General features: G+C 52.0%; 1 protein-coding gene across 1 annotated transcript in view; it reads left to right on the top strand.

Annotated features, from left to right (window-relative positions):
• The window catches only part of SLC45A4 (solute carrier family 45 member 4), a gene marked incomplete at both ends in the record, with an annotated part of 31,147 nt that extends 21,441 nt beyond the window's left edge, over nt 1–9,706 (top strand). The window contains 6 exons of the mRNA XM_079722271.1: nt 2,282–2,470; nt 3,815–3,994; nt 4,588–5,621; nt 6,369–6,468; nt 7,540–7,751; nt 9,344–9,706. Of these exons, the coding sequence (XP_079578397.1) occupies nt 2,282–2,470; nt 3,815–3,994; nt 4,588–5,621; nt 6,369–6,468; nt 7,540–7,751; nt 9,344–9,706 (2,078 nt within the window). The remainder of the gene's footprint in view (nt 1–2,281; nt 2,471–3,814; nt 3,995–4,587; nt 5,622–6,368; nt 6,469–7,539; nt 7,752–9,343) is intronic.
• Between the last annotated feature and the right edge of the window lie 16,628 nt (nt 9,707–26,334).

Raw genomic sequence — 26,334 nt, 5'->3', positions numbered from 1 at the left:
TGAGGGCACCGGCGGGTGGCGTGGCCAACCACAGCTGAAGATCAGACCCGGGTTGGGGGCCGGCCAGCAGCATTGCGCAGGGTCAGAGGTCGTTGGTTGGGGTCTTCAGGCTGACCCCGCTGCAGGTGCACCTCGGGTTTGGTTCAGTTTAGCAGTCGTTGGTACCTCTGTGGGTCTCCGCCCTCAGGGATGCCCATCTCTTGGGAACGCATACAGGTGGTTCAGCAGGTGTGGAATTACAGCAGTGGTGGTGAGCCCCCGTGAGTGGGAGCCTCCTGGGTGGGGGACCCCCTCAGAGTTCTAAGAGGCACCAGGTAGGGAGGTGAGAGTCAGCAGGTGCAGAAGTCCAGAACACTTCCTTGTGCCTGAAGCAGGAGGGCCAGGCGCCCAGGGGAGACGGCAGGCACGGCAGGGAGTCGACATGTGTGTGCACACATGCCTGCGTGTGTGCAGGTGCATGCGTGCTGCAGCTCTGCACGGAGCCCCGTCACCAAGCTCGTCACCGTTCATTAGTAAAGTTGTGACATTGCCCAGCAATAGCTAAGAGGCTGTCCATTGGGGTAAGAATGCTTTCCTTTCTCTGAAACCGACTACACCGCACCCGCTAAATGGTTTTGTGAGGGAGCCGTTGTTGAGAAGCCTGATGCTTCGACACTGTGCGTTCTTGAGCGTAGGAAGTGTCGGCGTGGCCAGTGTGGCCGGTACCGCTGTCGTTTCCCCGGTGCCTGACTTTGACAGTGAACGCCGAGGACCCGGGCCTACCATGTAAACCACCGCTTGTCAGCGGAGCACACTCGGCAGGCTTCTCATTTCCTGAAACACCAGTACGTTCTGCTGACTTGAATCAGGAACAGAATTCGCCCTTCCTAAGGCTCTGTGTGGTGTAAAGGTCGAGGCTGACACCTTGAATTCTAGGCTGAATGCGTAAATATTTTAACGGGCACGTTAGCAACGATTTTGAAAGGTGCTTCCCTCCTCCTTTGAAAACGATTTCCTCCTCCTACACAGTTTATTTTTCTTAGTAGTTCAGCACAATATTCTGTTTCTCAGCGGCTTTGGTGGTGTAAAACATTAGCTAACAATCGCTGGGGTGACAAGGCACGCTTTTATTTTTTTTATGTAAACTCTTCATTGAAGTATGACATACAGAGAGGTGCAGGATCCAAGTCTCCAGCTGGGTGAGTTGTCTCCAGGGACCCCCATCCAGATCAAGATCAGAACATACCAGCCCGAAGCCCCTGCCCCTCCCACGGGCGACCAACACCCTGGCTTCTGCCAGCAGACACTCCTGTAGCCCCGTTGGACATCATGTACGTGGAACCCACAGCGTGGGCCCTGTGCACCCAGCGTGTGCGGGATTCCGCCGTGTCGTCCTGCGTATGAACGAGCCAGACTCGTCTCTCGTTGTTCCAGTGGTGACGGGCATTGGGTTTGTGTTATAGGGAGGAAGCATGTAGAGTGGGGCGGGGGGTACACAGATTTTGAAATCAGGCAGCCCTGGGTTTAAGTCCTAGGCTCCTACTTTTTCGCTCTGTGACCCAGGGCAGATTGCCCACCTAAACCTCTCGGAGCTTCCGATTTCCCGTCTGTGAAATGGATACAGTAATCCCTGCCTCCCTGGGCAGTTAGGAGGATTAAGCACCAGACACAACCCCCCTGGTTCCAGCTGGACACACACTGTAGCCTCCCCTCTTGCCGCCCCTCAGTAGCCACTCAGAAGCCCACGGCTGGGGTCATTTAGTGCGTCAGTGGCTGCGAGGCCCCTCTGCAGGACCCTTGTGATAGATTTCAGCTGTGAGGCCCAGGATCCCGGGAGCCGAGCGTCAGTCCCCCACCTGCCTTGTTCTGGGCTGACGGGCTCAGTGCCTGGTCCCCGAGGGTGGCGTTGAGCAGCCCCTGAGACCCCAGGCCCTGGTCAGTGCCAGAGGAATGAGAGGGTCTTGCCCTCGTGCCACCGCCCCTGCAGGTGCCTCTCCATGTGTGCACGGCGGCCGGGGCCCGCTGGGTCCTGTGTCCTGCGCCGTACGCTTTGTGCCCACCTGCCGAGTGCGCCCTAGGCAGGTCCCAGGACACGGGCTCTTCGGCCCAGGTCTGGCCTCGGGCCACCTGATGCTTCCCCGTCGGGCTTTGGCTGATTTCAGACACCGGGCCTGGCAGGTGGGGACGTCTGCCTGGGGGCTCTCTAGCTGGCAGGGGTGTGTGCACGTGACCCGAGCTGCCTGGGGCAGGTGGTCTGCAGCGCGCCCGCCCACGTGTGTAACGGCCCGCGTGTCTGTTGCAGGCCTTCCGGAGCAGTACTACAGCCTCACCTGGTTCCTGAGCCCCATCCTTGGCCTCATCTTCACCCCCCTCATCGGCTCCGCGAGTGACCGGTGCACCCTGAGCTGGGGCCGCCGGCGGCCGTTCATCCTCGCGCTCTGCGTGGGCGTGCTCCTCGGAGTGGCCCTGTTCCTTAACGGCTCTGCCATCGGTGAGTGTCCTGCACAGCCCTGACCGGGACTCCATAAGACGTGCAGGTGTAAAGAATTTAGACCGGCTGGTCCCGGACTGGGCAGCTGTGCAGAGCCCTGGGCGCCCGGGCTGTGGCCAGGCCACGGGCCCCACGTGGGAACGCCGTGGGAACCTGTTCTCAGGCAGCGTTTCCTGTTGTGATCCGTTTGTTTTTAATGCGTATCTGACACCACGTCCTGTTTCCAGCATTATTTCAGAAATTATCTTTTCTTTTTTTTTTTCTCCTTTTCTCAGGCTTGGTATTGAAAATGTCCAGACCTAGTGTGATACTTTTTTGTTTGTTTCTTTCGTGTACTCGTGGTTTGTTTTGCTTCTTTTTGTTGTTGTTTTGTTTTCAATTAAAACAACTACATGTGGGAGAATAGCTTTTGCTTGAGAGCAACCGTCAGCACTGGTGAAAAACAAAACCCTGTTTTCTGGCAACGACTTTGTAAGTCGAAGGCTTAATCTGTGTTCTGACATAGGCGAGCCTTCCCCAAGTCTGCATCAGTTCAGGCGGGGGTCACTGATGCTAGGAGGCTCGGGAATTGGGGAGGGCGGCTCAGAAAGAAAACATTGCTGTGCAGTCAGGGCCTCGCTCAGCTGCGTGAGGCCGCCTGGGACGAGCTTAGTGCCAGCTTGGTGGGGGGCGGCCGAGGAAGGCCTCCCTGAGCGGAGCGCCCACCCACCTCCCCTCCATCCAGATGCCCCCGGATCAGGAGTCCGGGGGGGGGTGCCCTCCTGGCACCTGTGGGCACAGTTTAGAGGGCATGTTGCGGCTTTCTCAAGGACCTGTGTGTGCAGGTGGGCCCGCTCCACTGTGGCCCAAATGCAGCGGCTCGGAGCTCCGGCCCGGTACCCTCTGTCTTGCTGCGCCTGTGTTGCTCCCGTGCATTGCAGGGTCCAGGTAGCCAGCAGGTTCCCTTCCCCCAAGCAGGGTGGGTGTGTCTGAGACCTGCCTCATCTGCAGAGCTCAGAGGCTAGTCCTGGGTTCCAGACCATGAGCCCAGTGCCCCCTCATCACTTTTGGGCACAGAGTGCCCCTCGGTCCCACGGCGGTGAATCCAGTAAAACCAGCTTTAGCTTAGCTGTCAGGGGAGCAGGTTGGTCTCTGGGTTCAGGGCCAGACTCACCTGAGGCAGGTGCGTGATTACGGCTCACAGCCTCCTTCCCAGAGCCAGGAAAGACAAAACTCTCCTTCCTTCCGTAAGGAGAGGCTGTGCCGAGGAGCACGTGCCCTTTGTGGGGCGGGAGGCCGCTGTCTCCCCGGGAGGTCACCGCCTGCCACTGGGCTGAGATCGGCTGCTCCTTTGTGCCCTGTCAGGTCTGTCCCTCGGCGATGTCCCCAACCGGCAGCCCATTGGCATCGTCCTCACGGTGCTGGGGGTGGTGGTCCTGGATTTCAGCGCTGATGCCACCGAGGGGCCCATCCGCGCCTACCTGCTGGACGTGGTGGACAGTGACGAGCAGGACATGGCCCTCAACATCCATGCCTTCTCTGCCGGTGAGAGCGCGCCCTGCCCCCGGCCCTGTCCCCAGGCCCCGGCCCCGCGTTTGCCCTCCCCTAGTCCTTACCCGTCTTGTCTGAGGTCGGCAGGGCTGGCGGATGCTGCTCCCACGGCCTCTGCTTAAGGCTGTCTCAGACGCTGGTGGGTGAGGCAGTGAGCTGGGATCCTGGCAGGGCCAAGTGACTGTGGTCTGGGGCGGGGGACATGCTAGCCAGGTGGCCCCAGTCCAGGGCCCTGTGCTGGCCACCCCCTGTAGTCGGGCAGCTTTCCCATCCGACGGGAATGTGGGACTGTGAGCTCAGGGGATGGCGGTGAGCACGGAGAGCATTCCCCGGGCGGGCAGCCGCCTGTTTCTGTCCTAATTCATGAAGCAGGAACCTGTCAGGTCAGGATTCCGAACCCGGGCTCAGGTGTCGTTCCTCATTTCCTTGTTCCCCCCGTTTTCTCTGAGTGGCGGCCCTGGACCCCAGTGTGTGTGGTGGTGGTGGGGGGTTGAACTCCCGTCCGGGTTCCCCCCGGCTCGGCTCCCTCCTTGAGGGCCGAGGCGCCTGCGCCGCTCACTGCTGCTCCGCCCCGCCCCGTCCCTCAGGCCTCGGCGGGGCCGTCGGCTACGTGCTGGGGGGGCTGGACTGGACCCAGACCTTCTTGGGCGCCTGGTTCCGGACGCAGAACGAGGTGCTTTTCTTCTTCGCGGCCATCGTGTTCTCGGTGTCGGTGGCCCTGCACCTGTTCAGCATCGACGAGGAGCGGTACAGCCCCCAGCAGGAGCGCAGCGTGGACGCGGCCGAGGCCCCGGCCCCCGGCCCCCGCACCGGCGCCCTGGACGGCGGCGCCCTGTTCCCGGACGAGGTGCAGTCGGCGCACGAGCTGGCCCTGGACTACCTGGACGCGGGCATCGTGCGCAGCAAGAGCGACTCGGTGCTGCACGTGCCGGATGCCACGCTGGGCCTGGAGCCCGAGCTGCTGTTCCTGCACGACATCGAGCCCTCCATCTTCCACGACGCCTCCTACCCTGGCACCCCCTGCAGCACCAGCCAGGAGCTCGCCCGGGCCCGGCCACCCCGCCTGCCCCCGCTGCTCTGCGAGCCCGCCGGGGAGGACGAGACCCTGCTGGAGAACCACCTGAGCACGGCCGGGCTCCCCAACGGAGGCGGCTCCCCGCCCCGCGGCGGCCTCAGCGGCTGCAGCCGGGTGGACATGAAGCCCTCGTCCACGGTGGGCTCCGGGCGGCGGCGCCGGCACATGTTCCGCCGGCAGGCCTCCAGCACCTTCTCCTACTACGGCAAGACCGGGTCCCACCGCTACCGCTACCGGCGCGCCAACGCCGTGGTCCTGATCAAGCCCTCGCGCAGCATGAGCGACCTGTACGACCTGCAGAAGCGACAGCGGCAGCGCTGCCGCCGCCGCAACCAGAGCGGGGCCACCACGTCCAGCGGGGACACAGAGAGCGAGGAGGGCGAGGGCGAGACCACTGTCCGGCTGCTCTGGCTGTCCATGCTGAAGATGCCCCAGGAGCTGGTGCGGCTCTGCCTCTGCCATCTGCTCACCTGGTTCTCCGTCATCGCCGAGGCCGTGTTCTACACCGACTTCATGGGCCAGGTCATCTTTGAGGGGGACCCCAAGGTGAGCGCCCGGGCACTTGGGTGGGGGGGGTGGGCAGAGCCTGGCTGTGGTGACAGCCTGGTGCCCCGGCGCCCAGCAGGCCGCCCCCAAAGCTGCAGGGGTGCGTGGTGGGCAGCCAGCCAGAGTGCGCCCCTGTTAACACGGTCGGGAGTCGTCAAGTGTGCCCGAGAGGGCACTCACACTGGGGTCCGCGGCGAGCAAACGGCAGGCTTCGGCAAGTGCCAGAGCGCCGAGGAGCCAGAGGCAGGAAGGCCCGCTCCCGCCGCGTACGGACGCCGCTTACGGACGCCGCGTACGGACGGTTAAAGCAGCGATGTTGTTGGCTCGTGGCCGGGCCAGCGGGGCGTGGCTCCTAGTCCCCGTGGCATCAGCTGACTCGTACCTGTGCTCGTGTCGCCCAGAGTCGGGCCAGGAGGTCCGAGACGGTCCCAGCGCAGGCTCAGGCCTTCCCGCCCCACGTGGTCCTCACCATTCTGGACTGTCTGAGCTGCTTCATGCGGCCTCTGGGCTCCAAGAGGGCAGAGACAGGAGCTGCAAGTCGCATCCGCCAGGCGTGGGGCAGCAGCGAGGCTGGGGGGTTGTGAACGATCCGCCCCAGGTTCCGGCCAGGGCCGTGGCTGCTCCTTCCTCCGTACTACACGGCTTGCTTGCTGTCGAGATGTAAATTTCCCCGTAAATGACCTCCTTTGTCCGGAGGTATAGCACGCTGTCCCCACCCCCTGAACCCCAGTCTCGTTTCTGGAACAGGCTCCATCCAACTCGACTGCATGGCAGGCCTACAACGCGGGCGTGAAGATGGGTTGCTGGGGTCTGGTCATCTACGCGGCCACCGGTGCGACTTGCTCAGGTAAGCGTCCCCCGGTCAGGTGAGCCGTTTGTCTGGACGTGCTCCATGACTGGAAAGACCGTGGGCCCTGACCAGACAGGTCCACCCCTCAGGGACAGCAGCATAGAAGTCCACTCACCTTCATCTTGAGAATAAGCCATCTTCGTCTGATACCGGGAACCGGTGCGCTGAGACCCGCCGCAGGCTGTCCCCTGGGCAAGCACCTGCCCAGGCTCCTCGGGGAGGGGTCTGACCACGGCTCGGGGTGGCGGCACTGCAGGAGCTGTGCCCTCAGCCAGGAGGCCGGGGGAGGTGAGGCAGGCATCCTGGGTCCTGCCTGAGCGCATACGGTGTGTTTGGGCCCTGCTGGAGGTCAGGGTGGCTGGAGGAGACAAGCAGCCTTTCCCTGGAGTCATCTGTGTCCTGGAGGATAGGGGGTGAGAGTGACAGGCTTCAGTCCCAGGAGCGACATGCTGGCACAGCTTCTGGAAACGGGGCAGAGCCACAGTTAGGGGTGTCTCTGGGCTGAGCCTGGGCCGGGTCCCCTGCCTGTGCTCTTACCTGAGGATGACCAAGATAACGGCCAGGGGCAGCGGGCAGCCTTCGTGACGGTCACGGTGCTGTCGATGCTTTAATGGAGGACTTCTCGGGAGGGCTGGGTCACGAAGGTTGAGCAGGAGTCTGTCCTTCCAGACCCAGAGTGGGTGGGTGCTCGTGAGGAAAACCAGCAACAACTCGGTGCTCGAGGCAGGACCAGGCACAGGGCCCAAGAGGGTGCCGAGTGGGCCTGGACTGGTGGAAGGATCAGTAAGGCCTGAGCTTGCAGGGTAGGGAGGCCCCAGGGAGCTGCAGGACAGCACCAGGTCATGGGGTCTGGGACCAAGAGCGCCGCCTTCCTTCTGCGGTGCGGAGCCCCGGCAGCCGAGTGGGGCACAGTGAGCTGTGGCCTGTTCGGGAGCACCACGTGGTGGCCTGGCAGGCAAAGAGGGAGGGGCGGCCACCTGTTCCTGGGCCAGGCTGAGCGCAGCGGTAGAGGGAGGGGAGCGAGTGGGCGGTGTCTGTCAGTCACCGTGGTGGCCTCTCTCTCTGCAGCCCTGCTACAGAAGTACTTGGACAACTATGACCTGAGCATCAGGGTCATCTATGTGCTGGGGACGCTGGGCTTTTCCGTCGGCACCGCCGTGATGGCCATGTTTGCCAACGTCTACGTGGCCATGATCATGATCAGCACCATGGGCATCGTGTCCATGAGCATCTCCTACTGCCCGTATGCCCTGCTCGGGCAGTACCACGACATCAAGGAGGTGTGTGGCCAGTGGGGGCGTGAGGGGCTGGTGGGTGAGCTCCTGGGGCGGGGTCACCAGCTGTGGGCGGCTCTGGGGTTCTCCCAGCCCTGCTGCATGGGACATTCCTGCTCGCGTCTTCCCTCGCACTCGCACCCTCGGCCTGTGGCCTGCCTGGGGTAGGCTTCGTGTGTGTGGTCTAAGGTAGATCAGAACTTTATGGCTTCCTTACAAAGGATGGGGATGGCCACGTGACCCAGCGTCCCCACCCGCACTGCCGTGCCATGATCGTCACAAGTCAGGTTTCTGTCTGGGGGGATCTCTGTATTCTCTTCCATGGGTCTGTCTGTCTTTAGACAGATGATGCTACACTGTCTTAAGTAGTTTTATAATAGGACCTGAAACTTGGTAGTATAAGTTCTTCAGCTTGGTTCTTTAAGATTGTCTTGGGTATTCTTGACCATTTAAATGTTAGAGTCAGCTTCTGGGATTTTTTTTATTGGAAACACATTGATTACATATATCAATTTAGAGAGAGTTCAAAGTTTATAGTATTGAGCATTTACGATATTCCCTAAATATGGTGTATTCTATTAATTGTTATAGTATATTTTTTTTTTTTTTTTTTTTTGCGTTACACGGGCTTCTCACTGCTGTGGCCTCTCCCATTGCGGAGCACAGGCTCCTGGATGCGCAGGCTCAGCGGCCATGGCGCACGGACCCAGCCGCTCCGCGGCATGTGGGATCTTCCCAGACCGGGGCACGAACCCGCATCCCCTGCATCGGCAGGCGGACTCTCAACCACTGCGCCACCAGGGAAGCCCTGTTATAGTATATTTATAGATCCTTCTGGGCTTTCTGCATACACAGTCACATCATCCATGGATAATGAGCTTTATTTCTTGCTTTCCAATTCTTTTTAAAGACAATACTTCTGTTTCTCATTTGTATTTTTTTTAATGAATTTATTTATTTTGGGCTGCGTTGGGTCTTCATTGCTGCACACAGGCTTTTTCTAGCTGCGGCAAGAGGGGGTTACTCTTTGTTGCAGTCCTCGGGCTTCTCATTGCTGTGGCTTCTCATCGCGGAGCACGGGCTTCAGTAGTTGCGGCATGCAGGCTCAGTAGTTGCGGCTTGTGGGCTCTAGAGCGCAGGCTCAGTAGTTGTGGCGCACGGGCTTAGTTGCTCCACGGCATGTGGGATCTTCCCGGACCAGGGCTCGAACCCGTGTCCTCTGCATTGGCAGGTGGATTCTCAACCACTGCGCCACCAGGGAAGCCCCTCCAGTTCTTTTTTTTTTAAACATCTTTGTTGGAGTATAATTGCTTTACAATGGTGTGTTAGTTTCTGCTGTATAACAAAGTGACGTATACTCCAGTATGTAACGTATACTGCAGTTCTTAATAGGTTTAATTTATTTTCCTTACCTTATCGTAATGGCCAGAACCTCCAATACTATATGTTCGATAGACGTTGGGTGAGGACGGGGACAAGCAGGCTGAGGGGAAGGCAGGTTTTGTGTCCAGGCTTCTGAGCTTAATGTTCAAACCCTGGGAAGGATGATCGACAGCTTGACCCCCCGGCCCTCACGCCTGTGTCCTCCTCTCTTGCAGTACGTTCACCACAGCCCGGGGAACTCCAAGCGTGGCTTTGGCATAGACTGTGCCATCCTCTCCTGCCAGGTCTATATCTCCCAGATCCTGGTGGCCTCCGCCCTGGGCAGCGTGGTCGATGCGGTCGGGACTGTGCGCGTCATCCCTATGGTGGCCTCTGTGGGCTCTTTCCTGGGCTTCCTGACGGCCACCTTCCTGGTCATCTATCCAGAGGGGTCTGAAGAGGCCAAGGAAGAGCAGAAGGGCCTGTCTTCCCAGGCTCTGGGCGAAGGCGGGAGCAGCAGCATCGAGAAGCCCACAGTCCTGAAGCTGTCCCGGAAGGAGGGCCCGCAGGGGCTCAGGGAGACCGAGTCGATGGTCTGAGCCACGCCCCGTGCACACACATTCCAGGGTGGGCAGGGAGGCGGGGAGGGGCGGGGGACACCGCCCCTGCAGGCTGGCTGCTGTGGCCTTAGCGGCAGTGCAAACCAGACTGGAGGCTCGGTAGTTGTAGGGTAGCTTTGCGCCACTAGGCAAAAATACCACGTTAATTACTTTTCCCACAATTAAAAAGAATCATTTGAAATCTTTTTTTTTTAATCGAAAAGATCTTTTAATTTCAACTTTGTCTTTTACTCTGCAGGTATATTACTCTGCATGGTTTAAAAGTATAAACCAGATTTACAACATAGACCATAAGTGATTTAGAAAAAAATAAGAATTTTGCTATTTCTAAAGTTATAATTGAAAACAAAAAATATCTCATGTATTTTGCTATATCTTATCTGAATTCTTCAGATAGCAGCCATGTAGTCAGTGACTAAAACATTTTTATCAAATTTTTTTCCCTGTGGATGCCTACAGGTATTCGGACGTTCTGTCAGAGCTCATCACATTTTGTTGGTGCTGCAGCTATTGGAGAGTATTTTTCTCTATGATTACTTTAGAAAAAAAAATTTTTTTTTTCTTCTTCTTCTTTTTTTTTTTTTCTGAAACTGTGGTTTTCTTGGAAGAACAGCATCTATCTCCTGTTTTCCTGAGAGTCTGCCGCATTGTGCCCGGGCAGCCCCGTTCGTGGGCAGCGGGCAGCAGTAGTAGTGACACCAAAGCCAGGAGGAGGCAAGGCCCCTGGGTTCTCGTGGGGTGACCAGGGCAATTCACAAGGGCCAATTCCAGACACCCCGCCCAGCGGGCTGGGATGGGCCGCCAGCGCCGGGGTAGCCCTTGAACTAGCAGACCTGCCCCTGCCTGCGGGCCTACCTGTGTGTTGCTGCCCGTGCTCAGCCTTCCTGCCCGTCGTCCTGTCCGAAGCTCCCTGGAGAGGCTGTGATTCTTGCGTTGCACTTTGATTTGTCTTTAAACCATTTGTGGGGGAAATCACGAGGGCAGAGCTCCCGGTGTGGCTCTGCCTCTGGTGCCCCACCACCAGGCCCACACGCCGGACACTCTGCACTCTTCTGACCTCTGCGCCTGCTCACCCCGCTGGCCACTGGAATCAGAGCCACCTCACAGTGAAGAAGTGGGTCTTGGGATAGAAGGAAGGTCCGGTCCACGGGTCAACTCGGCGCGGTGTTTCTGGTTTCAGCGGAGAATCAAACTCGGGCCCCGGGGAAGCACGGTCGTCACATGCTGCAGCTGTTTGGAAATGCTTTTCAAACCACACTCTCTTTATAACTAAGCAGTTTCTGCTTTTCTTCTTTGGAACGGTCAGTCTAGGTTTACTGATCTCAGGAGAAAGAGGGAGGCCTCCCGCCCGTTACCCGGATAAAGTGAGAGGATTGTAATACTTCGCTGCCTCAAGTTGATGTTTTTTTAAATAAAGTACTTTAAAATGCATGAGAATCATGCTGCAATATGATCATTCTAAAGCAAACATATATTTCAAGATGAAATTAAGCAGTTTTTAAATAAACTAGTTGAATTTTCTGTGTGTTGAAAGGAATAGCCGTGTTTAATGTATTTGACCAGCCTCTGGTCTTGCCCCGTCTCTCCGTTGCTGGTGGCGCTTTGTAGGTTGTGATTTGTGCCCAAGGAGCAGCGGTGCCTGTCCATGTCGGACGTGTCCACAGGCCACGTGTCCTCCCTCAGAAGCCCAGGATCACAGAGAACCGACCAGAAGATGGGAGTGTTTTCGATGACATCATTGCTGGAGCATGGCCTTGGGAATCTCGTGCTTGGACTGGAAGGTCCTTCCCACCACTGAAGGCCCCCTCGGGGTTCCCGAGGCCCCCACTGGCCCAGCGGCCATGCGGTGTGTGCTTCTCAACACTCTCCCCCTCGACCCCGCTCCCCCCCAACCAGGCGGGTGCCCCCAGCAGGTCACTTATATGCAATTCAGTGGCCTTCATAGCTTTTGGATGGTAGGTCCTCCTGCTGTGATTCAATCGCAGCCTGCGTTTAGCTGCTCCTCGAGGGGTCTCCTGGCAGCTAGAAAACGGGGAGGCCGGAGAGCAGAGAATATATGGGGGGTGGCGGGGATGGTGGGGAGAGGACCACCCCTCGCGGGCCCGCCCCTATCCACAGCCAGCGCTCCCTTCCAGACCCCGGGCCCCCAGGGCCCGGCTGGGGCTTGATTTATAGGAGCAAGAGGGGCTTGTGGCTAGACCACCACCTGAAAAGCGTGTTGACCCTGGAGATCCCAGCCTTAAACTTGATCGTGATCTGAACCAGCGAAGACATCAAAGGACATTTGTTGAAGTGACTGTTAGAACCACGCTGGAAAGTGCTTGTGATAAAGGCCCGCGAAGGGAAGGGCGTGGCCACTGTTGGCAGCTCCGTGCAGAAGTGAGTGTGCTGCCATCGGGTTCTACGGATTTCAAAGCCCTTGGGATGTTTGTGACCAAAGTGTGTCTTACTGTGTCGGTCTGGGAGGGCAGGTGCCTTGTGGTCTGGATCAGGGGCAGCCACGGAGCCGGCCTGGGGGTGAGCGGGCAAGGCGTGAGCGCTTTCACCTCAGCTCCTTCCTTGCAGGGAGGTTATTCCCGGGTCGCACTGACTTGAAGCTCTGTCGTCACCTTGTGTCTTAAGAAAAGCTGAGCGGCAGGGTGGGCGGGCTGCCTGCACGCGGTGGTCGCTGACCGTGGCTCAGGGCTGTGTGCTTCCTATCGCTGTACCTCAGGGCGACGTGGGGCGACTGCCCCAGAGAGGTCCTCTGTGGCCTGCTAACTCGAAAGGTCCTCTGTCTGGTGCTCCGGCCAAGGGGACTGGTCAGGCTGTGACCAGTGGGCTGTGACAACCCCTGGGTAGGCTGGCCGGGTGGCTGATGCTGGAGAGATGACCCTGGAGTTGTCTTTGTGGGCCCCGGGGGTCTGCGGGCACCGCTCAGGGCCCGGTGTCCCTGAGCAGAGGGCTTGGCAGGGATTTGGTTGGTCGCTGTGTCATATAAATGGACTTCCTACCAAAATAGGGTAACATAGGTCTGGTTTACACCCCTGGTTCCCTATAACAGTCCGCTGAGTGGAGAATCTTTCAAAGCAATGCCCCAAACACGCGGCGGGGGTCTGCCCCGTGCGGGAGCGCTCCCGTGGGGGAGGCTCGAGAGGCCATCGGGGTTGGCCAGGTGGGACCTTGTTCCCGTTCTGTCGGCAGGGTCAGCACTGCGATGTTCCCTGGGTGGCTGGAGGGCCCCTGAGGTGGGGGGACCAGCAGTGTCTCCCAGAGGGAGGCAGGACGGCTGGGTCGTTGGCTCCAAATAGTCCTCGGGTGTGTTTTCTTAAAGGCTCGAGTGTGTGGAGACGTAGATCCCTGGCCCCCCAGAACCCCAAGGTGGAGCCTCTCAGAGGCTGCAGGGGCAGGAGTGGCAGGTAGAGCTTGTGGGGAAAGGCCGTCCTCTCTGTCCAGCCTTCGCCTTCTGGGCACCACAGGCCTCTGAAGCCTGGGCTGAAAAACGCTCCAGGAGGTGCCAGCCGATCCCTTGTGCGGCTGAGGGCGCGCAGCAGCCAGTGACGGGGACAGCTGTGCAGGGCAAGGCTGTCAGACACCACATTCTCTGGACATGAGCCACCTTCGAGCTGTTGGGCTTCCGCCCGGGCTTCTGTCCACCTTTGGCTGCCCCGGCTGGGAGCGCAGGCAGCCCTGTGAGGGGCCTCCTGGGAAGGTTGCTGCCAGAAACGGACGTGCCCGACTCTCCGTGTTCTATCTGCAGGCGGCTGCTTCTAGGACACACCATCCATCTCCTGCCCGCTTCCGGGCCTGGGCCCTCAGGCCTGCCTGACAGGGCTAACGCGGGGGTCCACCCCCTGAGCGTTCCTGGGGCTCAGCTGTCAGCGGAGTGGTGTCGATTCAGCGTGGCCCTTGGGCACCTGGTACGTTTGGGGGCTGTTGTCATTACCTCCTCGTGGGGGGCCGCCCATCGCCGTCCTGGGCCCTTGGCCAGCCCTTCCTCGGGGGTGGCCGCCTCCGCTGGGCCCTCCACCGAGTTGAGTGCCCACCCTGCCCTCTTGCCGTACCCTGGGCTGCCAGGGGCACAGCTCCACGTGCTGTGGACCGAGACTGTCTCTTGGCGGCGGAATGACCCAATTGTTGGAAATGCCTCTTGCTGCCAGAGGAACTCCCCAGGCATCTCGGAACAAAACTTAATTTAGTTCCATTGTGAACTGGCCACAGGACTTTTTTTTTTTATCAACTTAATTAAGTTGGAGCACTATAATAGCTCTTGCTGATTTTAGCAGTGATACAAGTGTGTGTTAAACACATAACGTTTTATGAGGAAAAGGGATTATAAAGAAAAGTAATTCGCACATCACTTAATTTTGTATTAGGTGGGCACCAGCGGCCTGGCGTTTGTGTCTTGGTGCGGAGCCCCAGGTCCCGGGGATATACCCAGGCTCTCTGCCCCTTCCCGGTGCGTGAGGTCCTGTCTGTGTAACACGCTCACTTTCCGGTGTAGACCAGGCTCTCCCTATGTCTGTTTCGCTCTGTCACTCTGTGGTTGAAACTTAATAAACCTTTCCCTGCCAGGTGACAGCATGGGTGTGTCTGTGTCACTTCTCCAGAACCCCTCCATCTGCCCTCTTGTGGCTGGGCTGTGGACCCAGGCCCGCCTCCTGCCCTCCTGGAACCTGGGTGGGTCCATTGTGGGGAGGACAGAGACTGCCCTGCTCTGACCAAGGGCTGCCAGTGGGTGTGGACTAGGTAAGAGCTCCTGAAGTGTCCCCAGAGGCTCTCCCAGCCCCAAACCTGAGGGCCCGTGTCAGAACTCCCAGGCCCTCCAGGGCACCTGCCAGAGGTGAGGGGGTTGGGTGGGTGGGTGGGGGTCTCAGCTCGGCCCACCTCACCTGGCTCAGGTGGGCTTCAGGCTGAGCCAGCTGGGGATGATAACCACCCAGCTGCTGGTGACCTGACACAGCTCTTTCAGGCCAGACCCCGAGCTTGGGGCCCCAGGCCAGGTGTGGGCAAATGTCTGGCAGCCCTTCCTTGCCAAGGCCTGTCCTGGTGGGTGGGTAATGGGGTCCTGACAGCTGGTAAGAGAGCCTTCCAGGGAAGCGGGGAAAGCTCAGGAACGGCCCTGGTTACCACCAGCCAGCCAGGGAGCGGCCAAGCTGCCATCAGGCATGGGGTGTGTGCCACACGGACTGGGTGGGACCCTGGGCAGCTGCAAGCCACCCTGCACTTGGCAACAGAAGAAAGGAAGGGGGAGGGGCTCGCCCACGGTCACGCAGCCCGTGAGAGATGAACGCAGGATGGGTCGATTTGTTCCGAGGCTGCTGACCTGCAGTGGGGCGCAGGCTGGCTCTGAGTTGAGGCACTGGGGAGGCCTGCCTGGGGATGTCGGAGGAGCGAAGGGGCCGGCCTGGACCCTCGGCGGGGTGGGGTTGGGGGCGAGATCGCCACGGGGTCCCGGGGTTGTGCCTGGGCATCAGGAGGATGGAAACGGGGAGGCCCTGGCCCTGCGCTTGTGCCCTGAGCGCCCCCGCGGGCAGAACCTGGCCACAGCTCCCTGCCGTGGGGACCAAGGGGGTCGTGCCTCCCTGTCGTGGGGGCTGAAGGGTCCGCGCGTTGCCTCTCCTGCCGCTGTGCAGGCAGCGAGAGGCGGGCCCTCCCCGTGGGGAGGGGCTTGGAGCCAGGGGCCCCGCCCTCATCCTCTTCCCGGCTAAGCGAGCGCGCAGCGCCCCCTGGTGTCCATCCAGCCCCTGCCCAGGATGTGCAAAGCCCGCGAGACCTGGCGCGGGGCCGCCACGCCTCACCTGGCCCAGGTGCAGTCACCCGCCAGGGGAGGCCACTCCAGGCCACTGGCTGGAGGACGCACACACACGGGCGTTAGATAACGGAAAAGCAGTGCCCCAGACCCCGTCCAACCCGCACGCCTCCACATCTGTCCCACATGTGCTAAAGCAGAAACAATCTTTTTTTTTGTACAAAAATTGGACCACACTATGTAGAGTTTGCAGTGTACGTTTTTTTGTTTCGCAGAATAGTTGATCATCTTTCCTTATTAGCACATATTGGTCTACTACATTGTTTTAACAGTATGAACAGAGGTTTGTTTTTTTTGTTTGTTTGTTTGTTTGTTTTTTTGCGGTACGCGGGCCTCTCACTGTTGTGGCCTCTCCCGTTGCGGAGCACAGGCTCCGGACGCGCAGGCTCAGTGGCCATGGCTCACGGGCCCAGCCGTTCTGCGGCCTGTGGGATCTTCCCGGACTGGGGCACGAACCCGTGTTCCCTGCATTGGCAGGCGGACTCTCAACCACTGCGCCACGAGGGAAGCCCCCTGAACAGGGATTTTTGTTTGGGGTGTTTGTTTCATTTTTATCAGAAAATCAGAAAAAAAAAGTTGTATTTATGTCTATCTACCTTATCTATTTTCTATCTAAACTGTCTGTCTATACCTCATCTATCTATGTAACAAGTGAGTTCTAAAAACTCACTAATTTGTGTTTCTGGGAAGTATGCTCTAGGATTTTCCTGGGAGTGGGAGAAGAAAAATTTATTAGTGAAGAGAGTTGAATTCTTAGAAATCTCACATTTGGCTTCAAACTCAGTCTAGAGGACACATTGGCTTTAATTATAAAGCTTTTATATGCTTCCCATTTGCACAGTTCTTTTACATCATTCTGTTACGTGCTTGATTCTGCCAACAAAATGGAGAGACTTATAATTTTTAGATCAGGAAACTGAGCTCTGAGATACCAGAAGGTGCACACACAGTGTCTTTTCCAGGCCCTTAGAAATGATAGAAAACACACATACGCACTCTCAAAGACAAGAGTAGGTCTCTTCCCAGGGTCCTGGAAGGGTGGAGAGCAGCAGGACCCTGAAGAAGGAGACCCAGCCTGAAGGACCACAGAGGACTTTTGCCGAGTGGGGTGGCGGCAACTAGCATATCCATCACACGCCCTCCTGGCGGTAGGTGACAGATCCAGAGTGACACCGTTCCCGGCACAGCTGCTGCAATGCACATAGGAGACTTCGGACTCGGCTGGGTCTGCATGGCACAAAGTGAGTAGAGCTTTGGTGTCATCTCGTTAATCTGAGCACTGTGCATCAGGAAAGGGTATAATTCAGGATTAATCGTGGTTTGCCTCCTTTGTCTCTTTGATTTCAACTTTTATTTTTGCTTAACAAATTAGCTTTCTTGAGGTATAATTTACAGGCAGTAAAATGGACCAATTTTAAGTGTGCCATATGATAAGTTCTGATAAATGTGTAGAGAGTGTAACCAGCACTGCAAGCGTGATATAGTGCTTCAAAAAGTCAAACACACGTCGGGTTAAGATGCAACCCGTTAATTCCACTCCTAGGGATATACCCAGGCGAAAGAAGACACATGTTCACATAAAGACTTCTGTACACATGTTCACGGCAGCATACTTTGTCCCCCCAAGAAGGTCCCTTATGCCCCTCTGTAGGCGTTCCCTTCTCCCCCACCTCCTATGCATGACAGTCACTCGTTTGCTTTTGGTCACTATAGTTTTTGCCTTTTCTTGAGTCTCATATAAATGGAATATAATAGTATGCAGTATTTTGTGATTGGTTTCCCTTATTTAGCATAATTTTTTTTTTATTTGTTCATTTTTGGCTGTGGTGGGTCTTCGTTGCTGTGCGCGGGCTTTCTCTAGTTGCAGCGAGCGGGGACTGCTCTTCGTTGCAGTGAGGGGGCTTCTCATCGTGGTGGCTTTTCTTCTTGTGGAGCACGGGCTCTAGGCGCGTGGGCTTCAGTAGTTGTGGCACTCGGGCTCAGTAGTTGTGGCGCACAGGCTTAGTTGCTCCACGGCATGTGGGATCTTCCCGGACCAGTGCTCGAACCCGTGTCCCCTGCATTGGCAGGCAGATTCTTAACCACTGTGCCACCAGGGAAGTCCCTAGCATAAATATTTGAGATGCATCCATATTATTGAGGCACCATGAGCTTGTTCCCTCTTATTGCTGAGGAGTATTCCATGAAATGAATGTACTGCAATTTGTTTATCCATTCAACAGTTGATGGACGTTTGGATTGTTTCTAGTTTTTGGTTATTATGAATAAAACTGCTGGGAACATTTGAGTAGGAGACTTGTGTGTATAGTAATGAAATGTACATTTTCATTTCTCTTCGATAAATACCTGAGAGGGATAGGTGAGTCAAATGACCAGCTGGTGAGTATGTATATTTTTAACTTTATAAAAACTGCCAAACTCTTTTCTGATGGGTTTGAGAACGGGCTCTACCATTTTGCGTTCCCACAGTCAAACGAATGAGGGTTCTGGTCTCTGCACATCCTTGTCAGCATCCTAGTCAGCGTAGTTTAAAAAATTTTAGCCACTCTATGGGTGGTGTAATGGTGTCCCATTGTGGTTTTAATCTGCATTTCCTTAGATGTTAAGCATCTTTTCCTGTGTTTGCAATTTGTATATCTTTAGTGAAATGTCTAACCTAGTTTTTTTGTCCTGTTTTTTAGTTGGTTTGTTTTCCTTGTTGAGTTTTACGGATACAAGTCTTTTATCAGATATATATTTTGTAAATATTTTCTCCCAGTCTGTGAGAGAAAGCAGTCTGCCTTGTTCCTGATTGCACAGTGAAAACATTCAGTCTTCACCAGTAAGTACTGTGTTTGCTGTGGGTTTTTTGGTAGCCGCTCTTTACCCAGTTGAAGAAGCTTCTTTCTATTCCTAGTTTGCTGAGAGTTCTTAACATGAATGGATGTTGAATTATGTCAAATACTCTTTCTGAATCTGTTGAGATGAACTTGTGTTTTCTCTTTTTGCATTTGTTAAGATGGTGAATTACATCAATTGGTCTTGAATATTAAACCAACTTTGCATTCCTGCGATGAATTCCACTTGATCTTAAGGTAATGTCCTCTTTATGTATTGCTAGATTTGGTTTTCTAAACTGTTTGTAAAGATTTTAATGTTTATGAGGGAAATTAGTCTGTATTTTTTTTCTTTGTAATGTCTTGTCTGGTTTTGGTAGCAAGGTAATGTTAGTCTCATAAACGAGATAGTAAGCATTCAACTCCTCTTCTGTTTTTATGAAAAAAATTATCGTAGAATTTGTATTATTTATTCCTTATATATTTGGAAGAATTCATCGGTGAATTCTTTATGTCATTTTCTTCCTGTGAAGGTTTTAAATTATGGGTTAAATTTCTTTATCGTAAACAAGCCTATTCAGTTATCTATTTCTTCTTAAATGAGCTTTGGTTGTTTATATCTTTCACATAAATTTTCCATTCCGTCTATGTTGTCAAATTTATTGGTATCAAATTCAAAATATTCCCTAATTCTTTTTTAACAGCCGTAGAATCTGTACTCTTGTTTTTTTTTGTTTGTTTGTTTGTTTTGGGGGGCACGCGGGCCTCTCACTGTTGTGGCCTCTCCCGTTGCGGAGCACAGGCTCCGGACGCGCAGGCTCAGCGGCCATGGCTCACGGGCCCAGCCGCTCTGTGGCATGTGGGATCCTCCCGGACCGGGGCACGAACCCGTGTCCCCTGCATCGGCAGGCGGACTCTCAACCACTGCGCCACCAGGGAAGCCCCTGTAGTCTTGTTTTTTAAGTGAGGTGAATTTACATACAGTGACACACACAGGTGCAAGTGTGCAATTCCATGAGCGTTTTGACAAATACCTACACCTGAGTAACTAACAAACACTCGATCTGCATGGAATAATTCCTTCATTCCAGAGAATGCTCTCTTGATGCCTTCCAGCTCAATCCCCCACACACCCCGTACCACAGGCAACCGCTGATTATGAATTCAATCACCATGGACTGCTTTTCTCTGTTTTGAACTTCTATAAATGGAAACGGTTCGTAGCCTTTGTGTCTGTCTACTTTTGCTCAGCATTAGTGAAGTGTCTTTTGCCTATTTTTTAATTGAGTGTTTGTCTTCTTTTTGATTTGTAGGAGGTCTTTATATATTCTGGATACAAGTCTTTGTCGGATGTAGCACTGTCAGTGGTTTCTCTTTTCACCACATTAATGGTGTATTTTGATGAATCCAATATATTAACTTTTTCTTTTGTATTTAGCACTTTTTATATCATTTCTAAGAAATCTTTGTCTATACCAAGGTTTCAGAGATATTCTCCTATGCTTGCTTCTAGAGCTTTATAGCTTTACATTTAGGTGAACCACCTTGAATTAAATTTTGTGTAGTGAGATAAGGGTTATACAGTGAGATGAGGGTTGAGTTTTTTTCTCTTTTCCACTAATTGCAGCACTGTTTTTTTAAAAAGACTTTCCTTAGTGAATTGTCTTGAAATTTTTGTTGCATATCACCTGACTGTACACTTATGTGTCTAGGCCCTACATTTTGTTCCATTGATTGTTTATCCTGAGTCTTAATTACTGTATCTTTTAGTAAAGCTTTAAATCACATAGTGTGAGTCCTCTGGCTTTGATCTTCTTTTTAAGGGTTATCGTGACTATTCTACTTTGCATTTCCAAATATATCCATATATCTATATCGATATTGTACAAGATGTTCGCTCTCTCCAAGTTGACCCAGTAGATTCCATTTAATCCCAATCCAAGTCCCAACACAACTTTAATAAATATATATTGACAACTATATCTATTTTAAAGTTGTGTTGGGATTTGGATTGGGATTAAATGGAATCTGTCGGGTCGACTTGGAGAGAATGAACATCTTTACAATATTTAACCTTCCAGTCCATTAACATGGTGTATCTTTTCATTTATTTAGGTCTTTTAAAATTTCTCTCAGCAATGTTTTTGAATTTTCAGTGCACAGGTCTGACACATCTTAAATTTATTCCTATTTGATGTGTCCTTAATTCTATTGTAAGTAGTATTTTTACATTTTCCAATTGTTTGCTGTTAGAATTTGTTTTATATTGATCTTGAGCTGTGACCTTGCTAAATTTGCTTACTTTCCTAATTTAAAAAAATAGATTCTTTTCAGGATTTATGTAAACAATCATCATTGCCTGTGAATAAGTGTACTTTTCCCCTTCTTTTATTTTTCTTGCCTGACTGCGATGACTGGAACCTCCAGGACCATGCTGAATAGGAGGGATGAAAGTGAACATCCTTGCCTTGTTTCCAATCTTAGAGGGAAAGCAATTAGACTTTCACTATTAAGGATGTTTTTTGCTGTAGGTGTCTTGTAGATGCCCTTTATCAGTCTGAGGAAGTTCCCTTCTATTCTTAGTTTGCCAAGGTATTTTATCATGAGTGTTTTATTTTGTCAATTTTTTTCCTGCATCTATTGAGATGATCATTGTGGCTTTTGTGCTTTTTTTTTATTTTTATTTTTTTGTTGTCCTTTATTTTGCTAATATGTTGAATTATATAGCTTGGTTTTCAAATGTTAAATTAACCTTGTATTCCTGGAACAAACACCACTTGGTCATGCTATATTATCCTTTAAAAATATTACTGGATTCAATTTGCTAATATTTTGTTCAGGAATTTTGTATCTATGTTCATGAGGAGAACTGATCTGTACTTTTATTTTCTTGTAAGATCACTGTCAGATTTTAGAACAGGGTCATGCTGGTCTCCTGAAGTGAGTTGGAAAGTGTCCTCCCCTCCTCTATTCTTCTGAAAGTTTCTATGGAATTTTAGTATTCCATCCTTTTGTTAGAATTCACTAATGAAATCAACTGGGCCTAGGATTTTCTTTGTGAGGTCTTTGACTAAAGTCAACTTCTTCATAGATATAGGAATATTCAGATTTTCAACTACTTCTTGCATTGATTTCATAAAGTTGTTTTTTAAGAAATTTATACATTTCATCTAAGCTGTCAAGTATATTGCCATAAAGTTTTTCACGATATCCTTTTGCTGGCTGTAAGATTTCATCCTCTGTCTCATTTGTGATATTGGTAACTTGTGTTTGCTTTTTTTTTTTTTTCTTCTTGATCAGTCTTGCTAGAGTGTACCTATTATTTTTAAGAACCAATTTTTGGCTTTGTTGATTCTGTTTTCCATTTCATTGATATTTGGTCTTATCTTTATTATTTCCTCCTTTCCTTGTTTTGGGTTAAATGTTTTTATTTTTCTGTATTCTTATAATGGAAATTCAGATTGTTGACTTTAAACCTTCTAGTAGAGGCATTTCAAGCTATAATTTTTCTTCTGAGCACTGCTTTAGCTGCATCCCATAAATTTTGAGATATTGTGTTTTCACTGTCATTGAGCTGAAAATATTTTATAATTTCCCTTGTGATTTTTTTTTTTTAGACCCATGGGTTATTTGCAAGTATGTTGTTTAACTTCCAAAATAATTTTAATATGGAGATTTTTGTGTAATTATTGCTGTTGATTTTTTAACAATTAATTAGAGGTTTTTAAAAAATATTATTTATTTATTTATTTAGGCTGCGCCTGGTCTTAGTTGCAGCATACAGGATCTTTACTTGCAGCATGCACACCCCTTAGATGCGGCATGCAGACTTCTTAGATGTGGCATGTGAACTCTTAGTTGCGGCACGCACGCGGGATCTAGTTCCCCGACCAGGGATCGAACCTGGGCCCCCTGCTTTGGGAGCGCAGAGTCTTACCCACTGGACCACCAGGGAAGTCCCTGAGTTCTAATTTAATTTTGGCATGGTCTGAGAACATTTTCTGTGATTTAAATCTTTTCCAAGTTGTGGTCCAGCATACGTTCTAGCTTGATGAACACCCCATGTGCACTTGAAAAGAACAGATATTCTGCTATTGTTGAGCATAGTGTTCTGTAATGTCAGGTCACATTGGTTGGTAGTGTCGAATCTTCTATAGCCTTGCTAATTTTTTCTTTGCTTGTTCTATCAGTTCCTGAGAGCAGTGTGTTAAAATCTCCAATGAGAGTGGATGTCTGTTTTCTCCTCCAGTTGTACCATGTCTGCATCACGTATCTTGAATCTCTATTATTAAATGCGTATACACATAGGATCATTATGTCATCTTGATGTACTGACCTTCTCATCCTCATGCACATCCCTGTTTGTTTCTTGTAAATATACCTTCAGTTGAAGTCTGTCTTGCCTGATATTAACAGCTCTACCAGCCTTATGCTCATCATTTGCAGGGTATACGTTTTTCATCCTTTCGCTCTTATTCCATTTGCATTTTTATATTTAAAGTGCAGCTCTTGCAGATGACATGTAGTTGGCCTCTCCCCTGTGTTGGTCTCTGCTCTTGTTCTAAGGATGCTTGTCTTTGGGTTCAGGACCATCTCATCATGAGATCTTAAACTTAGTTATATCTGCAAAGATCCTTTTGCCAAATAAGGTCACAATTACAGGTTCCAGAGGCTAAGACATGGGCATATCTTTCTTTTTTATTTTATTTTATAAATTTATTTATTTCTGGCTGCGTTGGGTCTTCGTTGCTGCACGCGGGCTTTTCTCCAGTTGTGGTGAGCGGACACTGCTCTTTGTTATGGTGCGCGGGCTTCTCATTGCAGTGGCTTCTCTTGTGGAGCACGGGCTCTAGGCACGCGGGCTTCAGTCGTTGTGGCACACGGGCTCAGTAGTTGTGGTTCGAGGGCTCTAGAGCGCAGGCTCAGTAGTTGTGGCTCGAGGGCTCTAGAGCGCAGGCTCGGTAGTTGTGGCGCACAGGCTTAGTTGTTCCGTTGCATGTGGGACCTTCCCGGACCAGGGCTTGAACCCGTGTCCCCTGCATTGGCAGGCGGATTCTTAACCACTGCGCCACCAGGGAAGTCCCTGCAAGAAATATGATACAAACATTTGCAGGCAGCGGCAACAGCAGGGCAACTTTGCCTGGTTTTCCAACTGTGCCCTCCCTAGTCATGTGGATAAAACACCTCTTCGTCTTCCTAAGGAATCCCCTAGAAAGGGACCAAAGTCCTGCACTTGTAATTCAGATGTTACAATCACATCCAATACCAAGGTTGTCATTTGAGAGCAACCAGTGCATTCGCATCTTCCGAGAACAAATCAAAATTATTTCCTGTGGGCTTCCCTGGTGGCGCAGTGGTTGAGAGTCCGCCTGCTGATGCAGGGGATGCAGGTTCGTGCCCCAGTCCGGGAAGATCCCACATGCCGCGGAGCGGCTGGGCCCACGGGCCATGGCCGCTGAGCCTGCGCATCCGGAGCCTGTGCTCTGCAATGGGAGCGGCCACGGCAGTGAGAGGCCCACGTACCGCAAAAAAAAAAAAAAAAATTTCCTGTGACCAGGGAGTGGGTTGAGCTTTTGATTGTCATCGTGGTGCCGTGCCAGCCCCCAAACCAAGCTTTCTTGTCTATTGTCTGAAATACGGCTGGAGAGCTGAAATTATATTAAAGTAAACGAACTTCTAATTCAAGATAAACACTTTTTTTGGTACCAATTTAATTCCGGTTTCTAAAGCTGAGGTAGGGAAGGCACCATTGTCTGTTTAATGAATTCTGGCTCATTCTGGGCCTTCCCACGACAAATCATTCATCGTGGAATCTCTCCAAAGCACAGAGGAAACACCGAAGGCATAAAAGCGCCCTTTTCATTTCCACAGACTCCACTGGCAAGATTCTTTTTACATAAATACAGAACTATACACCTGCACCAGCCAATTTATTCCCCTTTTAACTTGTTCACCTCTTTTTCCTCTTTTATATAAAGGATCATTTCCTAAAAGCCTCTGATTTTTCTGTACTCATTTCAGTTGCAATCACTGTCAAATAAGATCTTGGAAATTATCACCAAGAATAAAGGAAATGAAAAGTCTGCATTAAAGTAACTTGACAGGTGCTTAGAATGAATAAGAACAAATCCAAAATGATCCTGTATTAATTTTTTCCGGGGTTAATATTTTTCTTATTGAAGTATAGTTGATTTACAGTGTTGTGTTAGTTACTGCTGTGTAGCAGCAAAGTGATTCAGTTATACATACATACACACTTTTTAAAAATATTCTTTTCCATATGGTTTATCGTAAGATACTGAATACAGTTCCCTGTGCTCCACCGTAGGACCTTGTTGTCCATCCATTCTGTATGTAATAGTTTGTATCTGCTCATCCCAAACTCCCAGTCCATCCCTCCCTCAACCCTCTGCCCCTCGGCAGCCACAGGTCTGTTCTCTGTGTCCGTGAGTCTGTTTCTGTTTCGTAGATTCATTTGTGTCATATTTTAGGTTCCACATATAAATGATATCATATGGTATTTGTCTTTCTCTTTCTGACTTACTTCACTTAGTATAATAATCTCTAGTTGCATCCATGTGGCATTTCATTGTTTTATGGCTGAGTGATAGTCCATTGTGTGTGTATGTGTGTGTATGTATGTGTGTGTATATATATATATATATATATATATATATATACCACATCTTCTTTATTCATTTATCTGTCGATGGACATTTAGGTTGTTTCCATGTCTTGGCTGTTGTGAGTAGTGCTGCTATGAACATTGGGGTGCCTGTATCTTTTTGAATTAGAGTTTTGTCTGGATATATGCCCAGGAGTGGGATTGCTGGGTCATACGGTGCTTCTATTTTTAGTTTTGTAAGGAACCTCCATACTGTTCTCCATAGCGGCTGTATCAATTGACATTCCCACCAACAGTGTGGGGGGGGCTCCCTTTTCTCCACACCCTCTCCAGCATTTGTTATCTGTCAACTTCTGAATGTTGGCCATTCTGACGGGTGTGAGGTGCTACCTCACTGTTGTTTGGATTTGCATTTCTCTAATGATTGATTGGTGATGCTGAGCAGGCCTGGATTATTCTAAAGTGCCGCCACCAGTTAATGTTGGATAAAGTAAGGAAACTGCACAGCAGTGTTTTAGTAAAAAAGAGAATTTATTACCAACGTGGTGAAAATACCTGGTTACCTGTGGGTTGGAATTCAATAATTTATGTGGGTTTCTGACAGGCTTTTCCTCTAATTTCTCACGTGTTTACAGAAGCAGGATTCTACCTTCTGCCATTTGCTGCTGGCCTAGTCCTCCATCTAGAAGTCAGTCAGGGGAACACACCCTCCCCAGAAGGACAGACTCGGTGGGGGGGGCCGGATTAGGCCGCCTGGCTGTTCTCTGCACGTCTCAGAACATTGCAAAATGTCAGTCAGTGAGCAGACCCTCCAGAATGCTTGGGTTCTGCAGACGCCTCTGAAGCCTGGCTGTGTGCTAGGGGCCTGACAGAGACCCTCACAGACCTCTCAGGGTGAGCGAGGTCCGGCGTGATGTCTATCCAAGTCCCCAGAGCCCAGAGGGAGGGTCCGGCAGCCAGCCCCCTGTGGCAGAGCGCATCACGGGCCCACAGGGGACAGGCCTCGGGCCTTCACGCAGTGCAGCCGTGCCAACACCTCCCTCGCTGACAATTAGGGGACGATAGCTCAACGGTAATGGTAAAAATGTACAAAAGGTCCCTTCTGCAAATATTTATAGCTAGTAAGATAAGAGCAGAGCTAGTATTATCCTCAGTTAAATAATAAGGCACCATCTACATATACATACACGCTGTGCACCTAGGATGCAGACGCAGTGGAAACGGACACGAGTATCTGGTAAGAGTTTGTGCTATTTTAGATGGAACGCCAACCTTTGGTCGAAAAAAGTCTCTAGGTTGTTTCATTATAAAAAACGTTGCATTAGTTAAAAGGAAAAAACCCAGCGCTTGCGTCAGCTGGCCCAGCCCTGTCCAG

The sequence above is a fragment of the Hyperoodon ampullatus genome (assembly GCF_949752795.1).
Source record: "Hyperoodon ampullatus genome assembly, chromosome: 17".
NCBI classification, from domain to species: domain Eukaryota; kingdom Metazoa; phylum Chordata; class Mammalia; order Artiodactyla; family Ziphiidae; genus Hyperoodon; species Hyperoodon ampullatus.
Note: the sequence above shows the minus strand (reverse complement) of the source record. Positions and strands in the feature narration are given on the sequence as shown.